Source organism: Tiliqua scincoides, chromosome 3, assembly GCF_035046505.1.
Source record: "Tiliqua scincoides isolate rTilSci1 chromosome 3, rTilSci1.hap2, whole genome shotgun sequence".
Classification (NCBI taxonomy): Eukaryota; Metazoa; Chordata; class Lepidosauria; order Squamata; family Scincidae; genus Tiliqua; species Tiliqua scincoides.
In genome coordinates this window covers 89,881,629-89,899,939 of record NC_089823.1, presented here as the reverse complement: position 1 = coordinate 89,899,939, position 18,311 = coordinate 89,881,629, and the positions used below count along the sequence as shown (strand labels likewise).

The window sequence follows — 18,311 nt, the reverse complement described above, 5'->3', positions numbered from 1 at the left end:
TGCTCATTGGATAAGCTGTGTACAGATCATATATACAGCTTATTATTCAAAGTGACACAATTTTAAAAAGTGTCATTAAAAATCTTTATTACACAAATGTACAGTTTTATCCATTAGCAACAGACTGTAGCAGAACAGAATGACTAGAAGGCTGCAGTAGTAAATACATTTCTTTAAAAACATAAGTACTTTATACACACTGATCTACAGTGAAGAAAGTTATTTACAGAAACTTACAAAATAAACTTAATCTCATCTACGTTGACATGAGTACAGGAGGCCAGAACAAGCAATCCATCTCTTTGAGTCCAGTTTATTTCACTCTGAACTTGTAAAAGTGACACAGTGCTTCTGTGAAGTTCCATCCCATTGCTAGTGAAACCACATAAAGCAGGATGAGAAGTGCAAAGGGATACAGAAGGATGACTGTGTTCTTCAAGAAAGGCAATGCTGAAAGAGGTAAGAGCTTCAAGACCAGAATTCAAGGCAGTATGTATTTGTACTGATGGCTAAACAAGAAGGCTGAAGAGTAGTCAATCATCTACACCACTAAGAACAATCGGTATTTGCTGCTGCAGCATACAAGCAAAACTATTAATCTTTATATATACACACATTTCTTCAGCACCAGCAGAGAAATTAGGTTCTAGAATCTTCCTACACTAGGGCCAATTAAGTGGAGCAATACTGGCTTATTCCCCCCCCCCCAAAAGTCCCAGTATAACTAGTTATATGTACCTAAAAGAGCTTTGGGGCTTGTTTCTTGAGTAGCAGTTGCTATCCTTCCCCTGCAATATATTTCAAAACCGCTTTTAAAACAGAGGTGCCTGAACAGCAAGATTCCATAGCTTACCCTGAACTGATGGGTATCCAAGTCTCTTTTGTATTAGCTCTGATCTAACTACCTGCAGAAACTGTACTAGCTCTTTAAGTACACTTTTTCTAAAAGCTCTTGTCCTACTTACTGCACAAATATAGATCTAAAGCAGGCCACCATTCAGACAGCGTAGATAAGATTCTATACAGGCCTCTTCCTAGGTTAAGGAAGTGCCAATCCTCAAATCCAAGTAACATTTCAACAAACCATTCCTTGTGCTGACTTTTATTTGCACCTTTTGATTTGCCTTCACTTTCCCATGCACAATTCCATTCAGCTGCTTCTAGCAAAGTGGAAAATAGGGACCATTTCGCATAGTGTAAGCCAGATGTATACAGCTATGCAACAATGTTCTAGCATGTAAGAACCAGACAGATCTGACTTCCTGAATACACTGTAGATTTGCAATTGCACATGAATCCTTGTTGCACATACACTGGCTGAGAAGAAAGCATGGCTCTTACACTGTAAGAAATGTTACAGATACAGGTGCCACACAGTCTACTAATTTGTGACTGTCTTTTCTAGGCAGACCCAGCTTCACCTGTTCAGCCATGAAGGTAATCAGGTGACTGGGTCCATTCTCTTACTCTAACCTACTCTATAAGATTGTCAGATAAAGGGGAGAGGGAACTAACTATCCACATTGTTCTAAGCTGTTTGAAGGAAGGGCCACATAAAATTAACAAGATGCAATGTGACCTATGGACGCTCTTAATTGCATTTAAAGGCTCAAACAATAGCTGTAATATATAGAGGATTTACTGGGTCATTCTGACCCCTGCTTATTCTGCCCACTTCATAGTAAGTTTAAATGGTGCACACACTCATCTCAAGTCAATGCATAAATAGTTTAGGACAGTGGTTCTCAAAGTGGTGGGTCATAACCCACTAGTTTGTGTAATGCTTCCCCATCCTTTTAAGGGGCGGGGAAAGGGGAAAAGCAGTGACATGATCCCTAGGATCACATCGCTAGGGGGGGCAAGGGGGGGTGCTTTGCACTTACTTGTAAGTAAGTCTCCACATTTTACTGGAGACTGCAGAATGTGGAGTGAGCCTTGCATAGCCCTTTGCAGTGCTCCCAAGGCCTGGAATCTTCAGTAAAAGCAGGCACAGAGCACTTCCCTTTTGCAGGAGGTGCTTTGCACCTTCTTTTACTGAAGATTCCAAGCCTTGGGGAACACTGCAGAGGGCTACACAGGGCTCCCTCCACCTCCTGCAGCCCTACCTACTTACAAGGTAAGTGCAAAGCACCCCCAGCCCCTCCCCTGCAAACACTTACTGAGGAAGTAAAGCGCCCTCAAAGTTTGAGAAATGGTTTAGGTTACAATATGCATTTTTTATTATCTCCACATTCTAGTAGTAGCATGCATAATGCTATCAAACATGGTGATGAAGGCACCCAAATGTCTCAGCCAAAACCATTATGTAACATCTTTCTGAGCATTACAAGGGATAATGCCTTCTCTATACTTGGTATTAGACTCTTCACTTTCCAAAGTTTACTGATGCTTCAGATAATAATACTGAAATCGCAGCACAAAGAATTGACAAGGAAGAGTTCTGGGGAGGCAAAAAGTTCTTATTACTTTTGATTAGGCAGTAAAGACTTTCATTACTTACCACTGTATCCTAGAAATGTCACATAGATGTAATAACCGATTGCAATCAGCCACAAAGTATTTCCAACGAAGTAACCAATAAATGAATTTGATATAATCACATCTGCAAGAGATAATTACTTCAGTTGTGCCAGACAGCACTAAAGCAAACATGCTGAAATCAGGATAGGGAAGGTTTACTTACAATTAATGAAAAAGAGCTGTATGAAATGCAAGATGACAAGAAGTGGATAGAAAGCATTCAAATGAACGTCAAAGGCATATCCCCACTCCACATCATAGTCTCTGCTTTGATGCTTTACCAAATACTTATTTGAGATGAACCTTATTGGAAACAAAAATCAAAACCCACAGGTGATCAGGGTGCAAAACCTCACAGTTGTCATATGCTTCTTTCCAGTAAAGTTACACATAAATTCTATTAAGGGTTTTGCAGTGTCCGTATGAAGGGAAACATATTAAATATTTTGAACAGAAGCCCTAGGTCTCCTTAAGGATTACTGAGAATGTGTAAAGTACTTCTATTCCCTAGAAGCAAGCTAATAGGAAAACAAAACGCATAACATTTTGGTAAAATATAATATCCTTCTTGTAGCATCAGGACAAAGGGAAAGTTTTCTTTATCTGTGGGGTAATGTGGATCACTCTATGTAAAAAAAAGCTTGGGCGTTCTCTTTAGCATCCTACTGTCATAGGATGTTCCCTCTAATGCACAGATATACTTTCTAGTTAATGACAAACAGTAAAAGAATGCTGTTAGGAGCAGTTGCCATTTTTATGGCTATTTCCGAAAGCCAATTCTGATATTTGAGCAGGTATCTGATAGTACCTGGCATTTTCATAGTACATGTCAATCACTTTAAAATTTTCTTCTCCACATTCTTCAGCCAATTCTAGGAGCAACACTGCCTATCTACTAATCTCAAAATACATTTACTGTATTAACAAGTAAACATTAATTTCAGTGGAGGTTTTCTAAGCATGCATATTTAGGGCTACAGGAAAATACTGACTTTCTAGAACTATTATGTTATATACTGTAAACTTCAAAGGGTCCTGCCAGGTTTCTATTCAGTTTGTTCTAAAGAAACTTACCACATTAAAGTTGCAATCAGAAGGCCAACACCTACACAATCTATAAACACAACCCAAAGCAAAAGCTTAATAGCTTCAAAAAATCCCAGGCCCAAAACAAAGGCAAATCCTATGGTGGATACTGAAAGAGAGACAAGAAATAGCAGAGGCATGCAATTAATTTTTTGGCATACAAAATCAATCTTCATTTCAAACAATACACATTTCCCTCCCAAGTTCTTTCTGTAAGACAGTAGTTCTCAAACTGGTGGGTCACAACCACCAGTTCATGCAAAGGTTCCCCTATTCCTTTAAGGGGTAGGGGAAGGGGAGAGGTAGGAAGCAATCCCCAGGATCATGTCTGTATGGGGGGGGCGAGGGGGCTACTTTTGACTTACTTATGCAGCAAGCTGCAGGAGGTGCAGGGAGCCCTGCACAGTGCTCCTTGAGGTTTGGAACATTCAGAAAAAGTGGACGCAAAGCACTTCCGTTTTGCAGGAGGTACTTTGCTCCTGCTGTTTCTGAACGTTCTGAGCCTAGGGGAGTACTGCGCAGGGCTCCCCACATCTCCTGCAGCCCTACTTTCATAAAGTAAGTCAAAAGCACCCCCTTAGCAATGCAATCCTGGGGAATCGCATAGCTGCCCTAGGCCCTCCCCCACAAAGACTTACTGAGGGAGTAAAACTCCCTCCGAGTTTAAGAACCACTGCTGTAAGACATTAGAGGCCCCTCTTTAATTTAGAACAAATGTTTCACATTCCTGACAAGTTCTAGCAGCATGAAACTGACAGGTGTTGCTATGTATAGTTTGTTCCCAGGTCATGGTTCCATTTCATCAAATATGAAATAATGTATATTAAGCTTGATTTCATCAAATAGGGATCGGATGCTTTAGATAGAAAACGCTATTCAGAATAATTCTTGGTTTTTGGCAGGAAGGCAAGTCCAATTCTGGTCATTGTGTGCCTCAATACTCTATTGTTCTTTAAAGTATTGTTCTTTCAGGAATTTTTCAGACACCCACCACACAGCCAGATACTGAGCAACACGAGGAAAGCAGGGTCATCTCTTGCCCACTGGTCTTTTGTTTGTTTTCTGTAGTGAAAGTTCCTATAAACCCTTTGCGGTGAAGTGAATAGATATAACATCTGCCACAAAGCAAAATCAAAGTCCATCTGCCGGAAATGGAGGAGTCTTCTCAAGTATTTGTAGCGCTTTGCCCCAGCTGTGTGCCTTGCAGCATCCCTAGAGTTCAAAGTTCCATTGCCCTGATTTTGGGAATTAATTGATGTGGTAGGCAACATCTTGCTAAAGAAAAAAAAACAGAATTATTATTTTTTAAATAAGCTTTAAAAAAACAACTTTATAGCTACAGGTTATAATATTTAAGCACACAAGGCTCATCCACCATTAACTCTTGTGCAGAAACTAGCCAGGAAAGACTTCAAGTTGAGGTCCCTTACAGTCAAATCCTGGACATGTCTACTCATGGAGCTCACATCCTTGCAAGCACATGGAGAACTGAACCTGCATGTCACTTGACTCCACTTCTGAAATCCTGCCTGAAATCAATGCAATTGTCTAGTGCAGGGGTGCTCAATAGGTAGATCGCGATCTACCGGTAGATCGCGAGGCAAAATGAGTAGATCGCAGAGTGCCGACTCCCCCTTCAGGTGCCTCTGGGAGGAAACGCCGGGAGTAAGGCCCATTGTACTCAATGGGGCTTACTCCCAGGTAAGTGTGGCTAGGATTGCAGCCTCACAGCCTAATCCTAGGCATGTCTACTCAGGAGTAAGTCCTGTTATACTCAGTGGGGCTCAAGGTAAACCAACATACATTGTACACATAAATGTTATATGTTATGATGGCGCAAACATTGTAAAAAAAACTCTGGTAGATCTCTGGGCCTTGCTGGGTTTCAAAGTAGCTCTCGAGCCAAAAAAGTGTGAGCACCCCTGGTCTAGTGCATTGTCTAGTGCATTGTCTAGTGATGTTAAGAGACCACTTCAAAAAAATTTTCTAATGAATGCAAATAAGCATATGAATGATATTCAACATCTACACTTCTTTGTTGTTAGAGCTATCCTACGTATGCAATCACATCCATGTTTTCCCTTCCTTTTCTCAAAGGGCTGCTTTTTAAAACTTAAAAGAGAGAGAAGACCTGAGCTCCACAAGCAAAGACTTAGCACTGAGCTCATTTTACACAGGGCTTGCCTCTATCGTCTTCTAGCTAAAAAGAGGCAAACAACCCTTTGGGAATAGGAGGAGACTACTCTCAGCAGCATGATAATGGATAGGGAAAGACAGCAGGACAGCAGAAGAAGAGAGAACTGAATAAATTATTTGCAAGGTTACTGTCACTTACTTCCAACTAGGCCTGCAACCGTAAAATTCCCTGGAAGATATACCATTAGCATCAACTGCACATTCATGTAAATATATTTTAAGATACCCTAGAATCCTGGACTTGCTGGCAGAACTATGGTATGTTTGCTTAGTTTATGCAGCTGCTCTATGATAAAGTACTGTACTGAACTTGTAGCAGCAGCAGCAGCAGCAGCAATTCAGTGTCCAGTTTTGTTTATTTATAAGATTTATATCCTGTCTTTTACCCTAAAATACAGGGTGCTCAAAGCAGTTTACAATGAAACATGCACAATAAGAAGTAATTAGATAAAACGTCAATACAAAAAACACAAAATAAAAACAGCAGCAGCATATGCCTGCATGCATCACCAGTGGTCTGGTGGTCACCACCAGTGGTCACCACCAATTTTTTATATTTCTATTATTTAGTTTCTAAACCTCAATGCTGTAGAGAAATAGCCAGATGAAGGTCTTTGTAGCCAATGAGAATTGAGTATTGTGCTGCTGTATTTCACTCTCACTCTTCTGCTTGGAGATTAGACTCAAGAAATCCTCAGCTTCAATGACCACAAACAAATTTAGCATGACAACTAAATTTATGGTGTGCATAGCTGTAGTTTTAGCAACATATGCTTTCACAAAGTGTGCTAAAATAGGTATATATAACCCTAGTTTATAACACTCCATGTAGATTTTAATCATTTATGTGCCACACAGAGTGAGGTGATAAGCAGACATGGCAGAATTCTGGTCAGTTCCACTTCAGACAGCAGATGTAAGGTTTCAGAATGCAGAAAAAACATACTCTTGGAGGAAAGGTCTTCCTCCAAGACCTTGGCAAATTGGGGAGAAGTCTGCACTCTTGGAGGGAAAGGTCTTCCTCCAAGAGTGCAGACTTCTCCCCAATTTGCCAATTTACTACATAAAAGGATTGTTTTTGCATGAGGAAGAATTCAAAATATGACTCCCATTCTGTATGAATTAGAACAGTACAGAATTTCAACTACCTGATTCTGTGTATTATGTACATTGGATCTATCTTGCCATGTGAGCTTCAAGATTGTTTGGTGACTTGAATCCAGGTTCCCAAGACCCAACACTCTATCCAGGGCACCACACTGGTTCTCATAAAAAAACCTGTATAAGCAGCTGTCATTTATTGTTTATATGGTTACTGTATATTTTAAAGCCCCAACTCCTTCGCTTTGTCTTTGAATTTTTATGTCCCTAAAGTTAAGAAAAGCTGTATCTGGACTGCAAGTATATGTACACTTCTCCATTCCTGCAGTTTCCTTTACCTAAGCATGTCAGGGAGAAGGTTAAGGCTGGAATCTTAATCCCACCTAGAGGGTGTAGGTTCCTGTGATGAACGCCCTATTTGCTCCCTTATTTTTTGACATGCCTAACAAACCCTAACTCATCTGGTTGCTCCTCCTGCTGAAGCTTTTGTACAGGTTTCAGGAGCCTAAAAGCTGCTGGAACAGGCTCCTTCAGCGAAGTTTGTTTTTTGTTAAGTGTCATTGTCATACAGCCATGCGCTGATGTGAATATGAGTCAGTCTTCATGCCTGGAGCACCTAACATTCCTACTGAGATTGGGATGCACCTTTCAATTCAGCAGCCAAGCCTGTCTGTCTAGGGTAAAGGGGTGGAATGAAGTGACCAGGTAGGATCTACTCATCAATCCTAGATTAGACATCAAACCTAGATTACCTAAATTCAAGCACAAGAATGCTTGTTCATGTTTCTTCCAGGTCTGCCATGAAATCTAGAATTTGTTGGAGGAAGGTGCACCCACTTATTCTCTAGTGCAATGATACAGAGGTCCACCTTTAAGTGCCTCGAAACAAGGGGGAAAAAAGCACCAAAATCCAGTTTCCTACCTTCACAATGTTAAATACAGGTGAATGTTGCTTAATGATGTTCCGGCCAGTGACAGCCTGCATATGCAATGGCCACCGCTGGTCCCTGTTTACCAAGCCTACATTACTGAGGGGAGCTGTGCTTGCCTTGCCTCTGGAGGGTTTTCTGGAGAACCAGAGCGTTCCCTGGTTTCCTGAGAAACTGGAAGTTGTGTCTTATCACCTGAAATGGGCATTTTGAACCTTGCAGAGGCTCAGAAAAGGCTTGGCTCGCCTCACCTTTCAGAAGCTTTGCATAATGTCAAGCCTCGCTTGATGATGGGGGTGCCAGTCTGCATCCATCATTCAGCAACACATGACTGTAATTACAATTTAATTCCATAAGTCACCCCATCGAGTGGCTGAAAGCTTTATGGTGACTATACTAAGGCATTCTGGGGCAACAGCGGGGGAGCAAAAAACCTGGAAGTGGGTCTTTCAAGCTATTTTTCCACAGATTTGGTATCTGCTGTTTTTTTAATCCACTGAGGGTTCCCAGACCAGGTAGTGGCTCTACAAACAACCTCAGGCGAACAAAAACCTAGCACGCCAGCTCCTGGGTGGGGACCCTGGAGCTCTTCTCCACACTGCCTGCCTGGTGAAAGAGGTCCTGGATGAGCTGGCATTTAGGATTAGTGCTGCTGGAAGAGCATGGGCAGCAGAAGCCCTCAAGGCTTGGGAGGAGGCCTGTGCAAGGCCCCCAACCTTCACTGCCACAGAAGGACCCAGAAGTCACAACAACAGCCAGGAAGAAAGCAGTGCAGGGTGGCTGCCTGGAGTCCGAGGCTGCACACAGGCACTGTCTCAGGAACAGGCCCTTCCCTAGGCACGCCTCCCCAAAAGGCGAAGCCAAGTTTCTGCCCAACGCCGCGTAGGCGCAACAGGGATCAGACGCGCCCACCCGGGCAGAAGTGGCTTCAACAAGGCCCCTCCCCCGAGCTGCAGTCCCTCCAGAGCATCACGCAGAAGACAGTCCCATCACCTCCGCAGAGCCCGCCTTGGAGCACCTGGTGGGGAGCAGAGCCGCAGCAGGAGGTTCCGCAGGCGCCTTCTGGAAGGGCTGGGACAACCTGGGCACTCCCAGGCCACACCTGTGCAGGTGCGCTGAGGCGCGGCCGGCTCCACCGGCCCTTCCGCGTTCTAGAACCCGAACGCGCTGAACGTTCTGGCTGCGCGTTCGAGGCACGCGCAGTGGCAGCTCGCAGCTCCCTCCCCTGTACCGCGGGGGGGAGGAGAGAGAGAGAGAGAGATAATGCACGTACGAGGCGCGCGCGCCGACACTGCCACCTCACAACAGCTGAGCAGCTCTTCCCGGGCACTTCCGGCACGAGCCCAGGAGGCGCATGTGATATACGCCAGAGGCCAGCAGGCAGCTCACCGACCCCCTGCCGAGTGGAGTCGGCCGCGGTGCATGCTGGGAAGCTCCCGAGCGCGCGCTGGTGATGACGGTTGGAGCAGGTGAGAGGTCAACCGAGATGGCGGCCGCCTCCAACGCGGAAGGGAGGGGGGGCGTCGTCGTCGTCGCTGGTCGGGTGGTAGCCTAGCAACGGCAGGGGGTGGAAGCGGAGGCCGTGATGCCCAAGTACTATGAAGAGAAGGCGGAAGACGGGCGCGCCTGCAGCGGGGTGCGCGAGGACCTGAGGTGCTGCCTGCTGGAGTGCCCCTGCGTCGTCAAGGTAGTGGAGGCGCCTGAAGGCCCAGGCGTGCGGTACGCAGGACCTGGTTAGAGATGTAAACGTTACTGAGCCATTGGGGAACAGTGATCATGCTGCGATCCGTTTTGACGTGCACGTTGGGGGAAGAATACCAGGCAAATCTCTCACAAAAACCCTTGACTTCCGACGGGCGGACTTCCCTCAAATGAGGAGGCTGATTGGAAGGAGGTTGAAAGGGAGGGTAAAAAGAGTCCAGTCTCTCCAGAGTGCATGGAGGCTGCTTAAAACAACAGTAATAGAGGCCCAGCAGAGGTGTATACCGCAAAGAAAGAAGGGTTCCACTAAATCCAGGAGGGTGCCGCATGGCTAACCAGCCAAGTTAGAGAGGCTGTGAAGGGCAAGGAAGCTTCCTTCCGTAAATGGAAGTCTTGCCCTAATGAGGAGAATAAAAAGGAACATAAACTGTGGCAAAAGAAATGTAAGAAGGTGATATGGGAGGCCAAGAGAGACTATGAGGAACGCATGGCCGGCAACATTAAGGGGAATAATAAAAGCTTCTTCAAATATGTTAGAAGCAGAAAACCCGCCAGAGAAGCGGTTGGCCCTCTGGATGGTGAGGGAGGGAAAGGGGAGATAAAAGGAGACTTAGAGATGGCAGAGAAATTAAATGAGTTCTTTGCATCTGTCTTCACGGCAGAAGACCTCGGGCAGATACCGCTGCCCGAACGGCCCCTCCTAACCGAGGAGTTAAGTCAGATAGAGGTTAAAAGAGAAGATGTTTCAGACCTCATTGATAAATTAAAGATCAATAAGTCACCGGGCCCTGATGGCATCCACCCAAGGGTTATTAAGGAATTGAAGAATGAAGTTGCAGATCTCTTGACTAAGGTATGCAACTTGTCCCTCAAAACGGCCACGGTGCCAGAAGATTGGAGGATAGCAAATGTCACGCCTATTTTTAAAAAGGGAAAGAGGGGGGACCCGGGAAACTATAGGCCGGTCAGCCTAACATCCATACCGGGTAAGATGGTGGAATGCCTCATCAAAGATAGGATCTCAAAACACATAGACGAACAGGCCTTGCTGAGGGAGAGTCAGCATGGCTTCTGTAAGGGTAAGTCTTGCCTCACAAACCTTATAGAATTCTTTGAAAAGGTCAACAGGCATGTGGATGCGGGAGAACCCGTGGACATTATATATCTGGACTTTCAGTAGGCGTTTGACACGGTCCCTCACCAAAGGCTACTGAAAAAACTCCACAGTCAGGGAATTAAAGGACAGGTCCTCTTGTGGATTGAGAACTGGTTGGAGGCCAGGAAGCAGAGAGTGGGTGTCAATGGGCAATTTTCACAATGGAGAGAGGTGAAAAGCGGTGTGCCCCAAGGATCTGTCCTGGGACCGGTGCTTTTCAACCTCTTCATAAATGACCTGGAGACAGGGTTGAGCAGTGAAGTGGCTAAGTTTGCAGACGACACCAAACTTTTCCGAGTGGTAAAGACCAGAAGTGATTGTGAGGAGCTCCAGAAGGATCTCTCCAGTCTGGCAGAATGGGCAGCAAAATGGCAGATGCGCTTCAATGTCAGTAAGTGTAAAGTCATGCACATTGGGGCAAAAAATCAAAACTTTAGATATAGGTTGATGGGTTCTGAGCTGTCTGTGACAGATCAGGAGAGAGATCTTGGGGTGGTGGTGGACAGGTCGATGAAAGTGTCGACCCAATGTGCGGCGGCAGTGAAGAAGGCCAATTCTATGCTTGGGATCATTAGGAAGGGTATTGAGAACAAAACGGCTAGTATTATAATGTGTATTATTGGCAACCTTCATTGTACAAATCGATGGTAAGGCCACACCTGGAGTATTGTGTCCAGTTCTGGTCACCGCATCTCAAAAAAGACATAGTGGAAATGGAAAAGGTGCAAAAGAGAGCAACTAAGATGATTACGGGGCTGGGGCACCTTCCTTATGAGGAAAGGCTACGGCGTTTGGGCCTCTTCAGCCTAGAAAAGAGACGCTTGAGGGGGGACATGATTGAGACATACAAAATTATGCAGGGGATGGACAGAGTGGATAGGGAGATGCTCTTTACACTCTCACATAATACCAGAACCAGGGGACATCTACTAAAATTGAGTGTTGGGCGGGTTAGGACAGACAAAAGAAAATATTTCTTTACTTAGCGCGTGGTCGGTCTGTGGAACTCCTTGCCACAGGATGTGGTGCTGGCGTCTAGCCTAGACGCCTTTAAAAGGGGATTGGACGAGTTTCTGGAGGAAAAATCCATTATGGGGTACAAGCCATGATGTGTATGCGCAACCTCCTGATTTTAGGAATGGGTTAAGTCAGAATGCCAGATGTAGGGGAGGGCACCAGGATGAGGTCTCTTGTTATCTGGTGTGCTCCCTGGGGCATTTGGTGGACCGCTGTGAGATACAGGAAGCTGGACTAGATGGGCCTATGGCCTGATCCAGTGGGGCTGTTCTTATGTTCTTATGTTCTTATGCGTGTCTACTCAGGAGTAAGCCCTACTGGGCTCAGTGGGTTCTGCTCCCAGGAAAGTGTGCACTCAGCGTCGCTCAGGCTGCAGTCCTGGGAGGAGGGGCCCAATCCTGCCCAGCTTCCCAGTGCGGGGGGAGCCCTGAGGAAGGGGAAAAGCCTCCCCTTACCTGGAGAGGGTCTCTGTCACTGGCCTTCCACTGCAGGGTGCAGCGCATGCGGTTGGCCTGGCTGCACCAGTGCTGGGAAACTGGGCAGGATCTCCCTGCAGGGCAGCAGATGTCCACTAGCACCACCAGAAACCACTCAAGTACCGCTGGTGGTACCCGTACCACTGATAACACTGCTCTGAGCCCCGCTGAACACAGTGGAACTTGCTTCTGAGTAGACATGCGTAGGACTGCACTGTGAGGCAATTGCGGGGGAGGGTGCAATAAAGGGTGCGGCTTTGAGTGCAATAAAGTGTACTTAGGGTCCAATCCCATCCAATTTTCCAGTGCCGGTGCAGCTGTGCCAGTGGGGTGTGCACTGCATCCTGTGGTGGGGAGGCAGTCGCAGAGGCCTCAAGATGAAGGAATGTTTGTTCCCTTACCTCGGGGCTGCATTGCAACTGAACTGGTGCTGGAAAGTTGGATGGGATTGGGCCCTCGTTCTGTGGGAAATGTCCATTACCGCTTGGATTTCCGCACATGTGGTTTAGGCCTAATGCTGAAATCCTAATAAGAAACAATAGTCTCTTCTCTATGCCTGAATCACACAATTTGTCCCAGAGCCTTGATCTGGCTACCTCATCAAAAGCACCCCTCGGGTCCAAAAAATGTGACATATAATTTGGATCTTGGCTCCAACACATACTTATGGATTAGATGAGACAAAATCTAAAGTCATTCTACCTGTTCTGAAGCCTATTTGTTCCACACCTAGCGTATCCTTTTATGACTTGCTGCTGCTCTATGCTCTTTTTACCTATTTTTTATTCTGACTGCTGTTTTTTATGATGTGTTAATATGTTTTATTTGTTTTTAAATTATGTTTTTAATCTGTTGTGAGCCGCCTTGAGTCCCTTCGGGGAGAAAGGCGGGGTAAAAATAAAGTTATTATTATTATTATTATCCTTACTGCATACTTAGGGCCAAATCCTATCCAATTTTCTAGTGCCAGTGCAGTTGTGCCAATGGGGCGTGCACAGCATCCTGGGATGGGAGGCAGTCTCAGAGGCCTCCTCAAGGTATAGGGACATTTGTTCCCTTACCTCAGGGCTGCATTGCAGCAGCACTGGTACTGGAAAGTTGGATAGGATCAGGCCCTTAATGAGGGTGGAGGGTAAGTTCTATTAAACTCAGTAGAACTTATTGTAGAGAAACTTTGCATAGAATGAGGCTGTGAAAGGTCTGGTACTAGGGAGTGATGAGATTCAGTTATTGTTGGTGGTTAGGTGGTGGTGTTTTGTTTCTGGCAGTTTTATTGTTATACTTGAGTTCTATTATGTTTCAGGATACTTTTATGATATTATTAACCTTCTTGAGTGCCTCCTGATTGGGAAGGGGAAAAAATGATAAAAATGTTTTAAATAAACTAGCAATGCAAGTTCACTTATTTCCCTCTTGCAGCAGTGCTGCAAGAAGATCATCACATGCACTGATGGTGCAGAACAAAAATCCAGTTGAATAAATCTTTTGAACAGTATTTCTGACCTGTGTAAGTAAGAGCCAGTTATTTTATATGGGCAGTTATAATAAGTCTTATTATAATTCTTTACTACCAGGGAAAAAGTTGTGTGCTGTCTGTTTGCTCGGAATTTATAGTAGCTAATCTACAATTAGGTCATGAAAGTATATAGAGACCGTAGTAACAAATGTACACTGATGCTGTCTGACAAAATCATACTAACATTTTCTTGACCATTGAATAAATATGCTGGGTACTTACTTTGGTGTCTTTCTTGTGGCAGGAAGGAAAAAGCCCCAAACAATGCTTGAAGGAAGGACATTGCAGAAGTTTGCAGGTTACATTTTTTGAATGCAAAAGATCAATGGTGAGTAGGCAGATCCTAAGCTACTTACAGCAGCCTGAAAGCCCCCTGAAATGAGTAATTAACCAAATAATTAACCAACTAACATTAACCAAATAATAATACAGGCATTTATATACCGCCTTTCTTGGTCGTCAGATTTCTCCTCAGACTTTAATTCAAGGCGGTTTACGTGGGCAGGCTGTTCTAAATCCCCGTAGGAATTTTTACAATTGAAGAAAGGTTCTATCTTTCAAGAACAGCAACATTTCAGATGGATTTTTTATGGTCTGTTATGACTTTCTGGCCTCCAGATCCCTCCCACACAGGCTGACAAGCAGCTCCTTCATCTCTCCAAGAGCAGGTGGAATAACTTGGCTGGGCTTGTCAGCTGCTTCAAGGTCTCGCCATTCACAGTGCCAGTGACCTCAAACTGGCAACCTTCGGATGTTATCTTCAGGCAAACGGAGGCTCAACCCTCTAGACCAGGGGTGTCCAAAGATTTTAGCAGGAGGGCTACATCATCTCTCTGACACTGTGCCAGGGAAAAAAAAAGAATTAATTTACATTTCAAATTTGAAAAAATTTACATAGGTTTACATAAACGAATATTTTAAAGATGAACTTGTATGAATGAATGAATGAATGAAGGTCTTGAAATAGCTCAAGGCCTATAAAAGGCCTTGCACAAAGAAAGGCTGGCCTTTCCTTTGCTGCCGCTACTGCACCACGGACGTGAAACAACAAGCAGTGGAGGAAGCCCTCATCTCACAACTCACGCGAAAGGTCAAACTGTCACCCTCATGGTGAGAGCAGTTGCATTGGGTCAGTGCAGACTCCAACAAATCTCCAGAGGGCCAGAGGCTCATTGGAGACTGGGGGCTCCCTGAGGGCCGCGTTGAGAGGCCTCGAGGGCCGTAAGTGGCCCCAGGGCCGGGGTTTGGGCACCCCTGCTCTAAACCAGACCTTCTGCCCTTAATGTCCTTAATTCCAGTAATCATTTACATTATTAATCTCTGGCTGATAATATAGCCTGACCACTTATGGTACTTTGGGTTAAAATTGTGTTTTTGTGGTTTATAGTAAAGACCAGTGGTTTTCAAACTCTCAGGGAGAGTTTGGGCCACTCTGAGTCTTTGCGGGGGCAGGGAGAAGGCAGCAATGTGATCCCCAGGATCGCGTCACTCAGGGGGCTGCAGGGGCTTGGCTGTACTCACCAGAGCCTCCTGCAACCTCCCGGGGGTGCAGGGAGTCCTGCGCGACTGTCTGCAGGGCTCCCTGAAGCTTAGAAAGTGAAAACAGAGTACTGCCAAACCCCTGCAGTCCCCTGAGCGACGTGTTCCTGGGGATTGCGTCTCTGCCTCCTCCCTGCCTCCTCACTGCCCCCGCCCCTTAAGGGGGCAGAGGCCAGGGCCCTCAGGCTAGGGCGTTGCAACGCCCCGGTTTGAAAACCCCTGGTATAGACTTTTAAGAAGAAATTCCAAAGAAGATGAATTATTGAAAATGGAAATTATTGCATGCTCATAGAATTTCCTAGATTGTCAGAAAACTATGTTTTGTCTATGTCAAGCCATGTATGGCTGTGTACTTTTGTTACCTTCTAATCATATAGAGATATTAATACATTCTGTTTCAGCAGTGTTGTATTAACAACACTTGTGCAGATAATTTGTTGTACTCAGTTTGATTACTGTCTCCTTTATTGATAGCATTCTGTGGAACTCATAGATTTTTTTTCCTGGCCTCCATGGTGCTAAATATCAAACTGTCATGATTTCAGTAGCATTCTGCATGAACAGGTTGAGGAGATATTTTCCCAAAGGAAAATTTAAATAGAAAATATAGATAAATGTTTAAGGGTGCAATCCTAACCCCTTATGTCAGTGCTTTCCAGCAATGCACTGCATATGCATAAGGGCATATGCATAAGGGCAATGCAGCTCTGAGGTAAGGGAACAAACATTCTCTTACTTTGAGGAGGCCTCTGTGAGTGACACCCAACTGCAGGATGCATTGCATGTTCCATTGGCACCCCTATGCCAGTGCTGGAAACCACTGACATAAGGGGTTAGGATTGCTCCCTAAGTTTAAGTTCAGATTTTATTTCTATTCTTAGTTTCTATTTGAATATACGTAGTTTTAAAAGTATTACACTTAGGAACAATGATATTCTAAATATCTTTTTGTTAAGGCTTTGGGTTTTCTTCAAGAAATGTAATCAGAATCACATTCCAAATCTCATAGTTTATTGTGATCTCATGAATTTTTGTAAGGCCTTAACAGAGTGTAAACATTGATAGTTGTAGTATTAGAATGCTGTACTAATTTATTTATTTTTTTTGTTCCTTTTTTCAAAGTTGGACCCCAGAGCAAGATTCAGAGGAAGAAAGGGTTACTGAGTTCTTGTTAAGAAGGTGTAAGCATGAATGCTCTTGGATACATTGGCACCTCAGCATCATAGCACTGAAACAGAGAGATTGTTTTCTGCATTTCCTTAGATCTTCACTTCCATGGAATTTATTTGCCTTTAAGCATTGAGTGACTGAAGTTGTTGGAAAACTATAATGAAAACTATAATGAAAATCAACTCTGGCAATGAGTGTTGGTCATTATTTTAAATAAAATATTTTTTTCTCCATAGTACTATAGTATCCCTTTCACCTGAATTACTTCATAAGGTTGGCTATTTTTTTCCCCTCTCTCTGAAGTCACACAGTATTATTGTATTGGTCTTTCTGAGTTGCTTAAAAGTATCCTGTAGTGATGCAGGATTTCAGGCCTGTGCACCTGAAAAATGGGTACTCCGATCCAGGAAGGGATATCCAAGTGTGTCAATTCCATACAGTTGTAATGCTAACGCCAGCTCAATTTAACTGGCTAAGCAGAAGATGATGCCACTTCTTTATCCAGGGGCACTAACTATTGTTTGCAACTAGGGCTGGAGCAAGTAATTCTCTTCAACCACACTAGTGGCCAGTAAGTGGTTATTGCTCAATAGTGAAATGGTGACATTCATTCCTTGTGTTCCATGACATTCTTTGAGGACCACTTTATTAATACTTCATAATTTCACAACATAAATTCACTTATGTTCTACTTCTGAAACAGGTCGCTATCTGGAGCACAAAAACTGGGTGCCTTACGAAAGACCACACATTATACATGTGAAATTCAAATCCTCATCTTCTGGATCCAAATCCAACTTAGTACTACAGGATCACATTGGACACTGACAATGTGTTTCCTGAATGTGCCTCTTCCCATATTTCAATATTGGTCCTTACTAGTTTGGGGTTCAGTTGAAAACTTTGATTAGTGCAAAGTGAAGAAAATGTTTTCCACACAATTATTGTTCACTCGCAGTTCAGCATAACTTCTAAAACTTTCCCTTCAGAGCTGTACAATAATCCTGGCTAGAAAATGTGATCAGAGAACTCACATAATTTGGATGTAAATGTTGTACACTTCTGTGACAATGTGTGTAGGATTGCTTTGTAAGGCTGCAATTCTACTTCCACTGACTTGGGAGTAAGCTCCAATGAACTCAGGGAGACTTACTTTTGAATAAACATGCATGTCATGATGCAGTTCAGTTTAAGATGTGCTTTAACTGTAAGTATTAACTTTTAATGAAGAAATTGGAAGTATTGTTCATGGAACTATCTTGGGTAATGATGTAATCATTAATATTTTTAAAGAGAGCATTATAGAACTAAAGGCATATCTCTGGAGTAATCAGGTATTTAGTGTCTGAAAGAGGATGCTAACAAATGATTTAGCATACAGGCTGTAATCAAAGACAACTAACAGCCCAATCCTATCCACACTGTCCTGGGAGTAAGCCCCATTGACTTAATGAAACTTACTTCTGAGTAGACATGAATAGGATTGGGCTGCCACTCTTGCCTTGAAAAACAACACAAGTAAAAATGAAGGAAACCTCAATCCACCAGTGTCCACTTATGTACTCAAAAACAGCAACAAAAATACCTATTAAAATATAAGCTCTTCCCTTCTACTTCCTTAAATTTGTCTCTTCACATTAGTATCTGTGGGGGCAAGGGGGTCTTTAGTTCTGTCAGGTCTATGAACTTATTTTCATTTCAGGTCTGTTTAGAGAGGTGATTGTAAATTCAAACTACTAAGACCATCCTAATAAGTTACAAATGTTTGAAGACTGTGTAGAAATAGTATATAGGTAGAGGGCTTGGTGTACACAATGTTGCCAGTTCATCAACCTGCCTGCACCTAGCAGAGTGGCTAACAGTCCAAGGGCTCAATCCTATCCAACTTTAGAAAAGGGCTATGT

The 18,311-nt window shown here is 43.9% G+C and overlaps 2 protein-coding genes across 7 annotated transcripts; one reads left to right on the top strand and one right to left on the bottom strand.

Moving 5' to 3' along the window:
* Positions 1-9,256, bottom strand: UNC50 (unc-50 inner nuclear membrane RNA binding protein). Of its 6 annotated transcripts, none has more exons than XM_066621976.1 (6): positions 9,106-9,256; positions 4,598-4,881; positions 3,595-3,715; positions 2,684-2,823; positions 2,501-2,602; positions 1-466 (listed from the first exon to the last, which is right to left on the bottom strand). In XM_066621976.1, exons 2-6 carry the CDS (start codon positions 4,875-4,877, stop codon positions 234-236), a joined length of 876 nt encoding a protein of 291 aa, XP_066478073.1. In that variant the 5' UTR covers positions 4,878-4,881; positions 9,106-9,256; the 3' UTR covers positions 1-233. The 6 variants fall into 6 exon arrangements, with proteins under 6 accessions (XP_066478073.1, XP_066478078.1, XP_066478075.1 ...); XM_066621981.1 differs by having other exon boundaries at positions 4,598-4,877; XM_066621978.1 differs by lacking the exon at positions 9,106-9,256 and adding an exon at positions 8,826-9,054.
* Positions 9,257-9,355: 99 nt separating this feature from the next.
* COA5 (cytochrome c oxidase assembly factor 5) lies at positions 9,356-16,645 on the top strand. Its single transcript, XM_066621983.1, has 3 exons — positions 9,356-9,519; positions 13,943-14,026; positions 16,360-16,645. Exons 1-3 carry the CDS (start codon positions 9,418-9,420, stop codon positions 16,399-16,401), a joined length of 228 nt encoding a protein of 75 aa, XP_066478080.1. The 5' UTR covers positions 9,356-9,417; the 3' UTR covers positions 16,402-16,645.
* Positions 16,646-18,311: the final 1,666 nt, after the last annotated feature.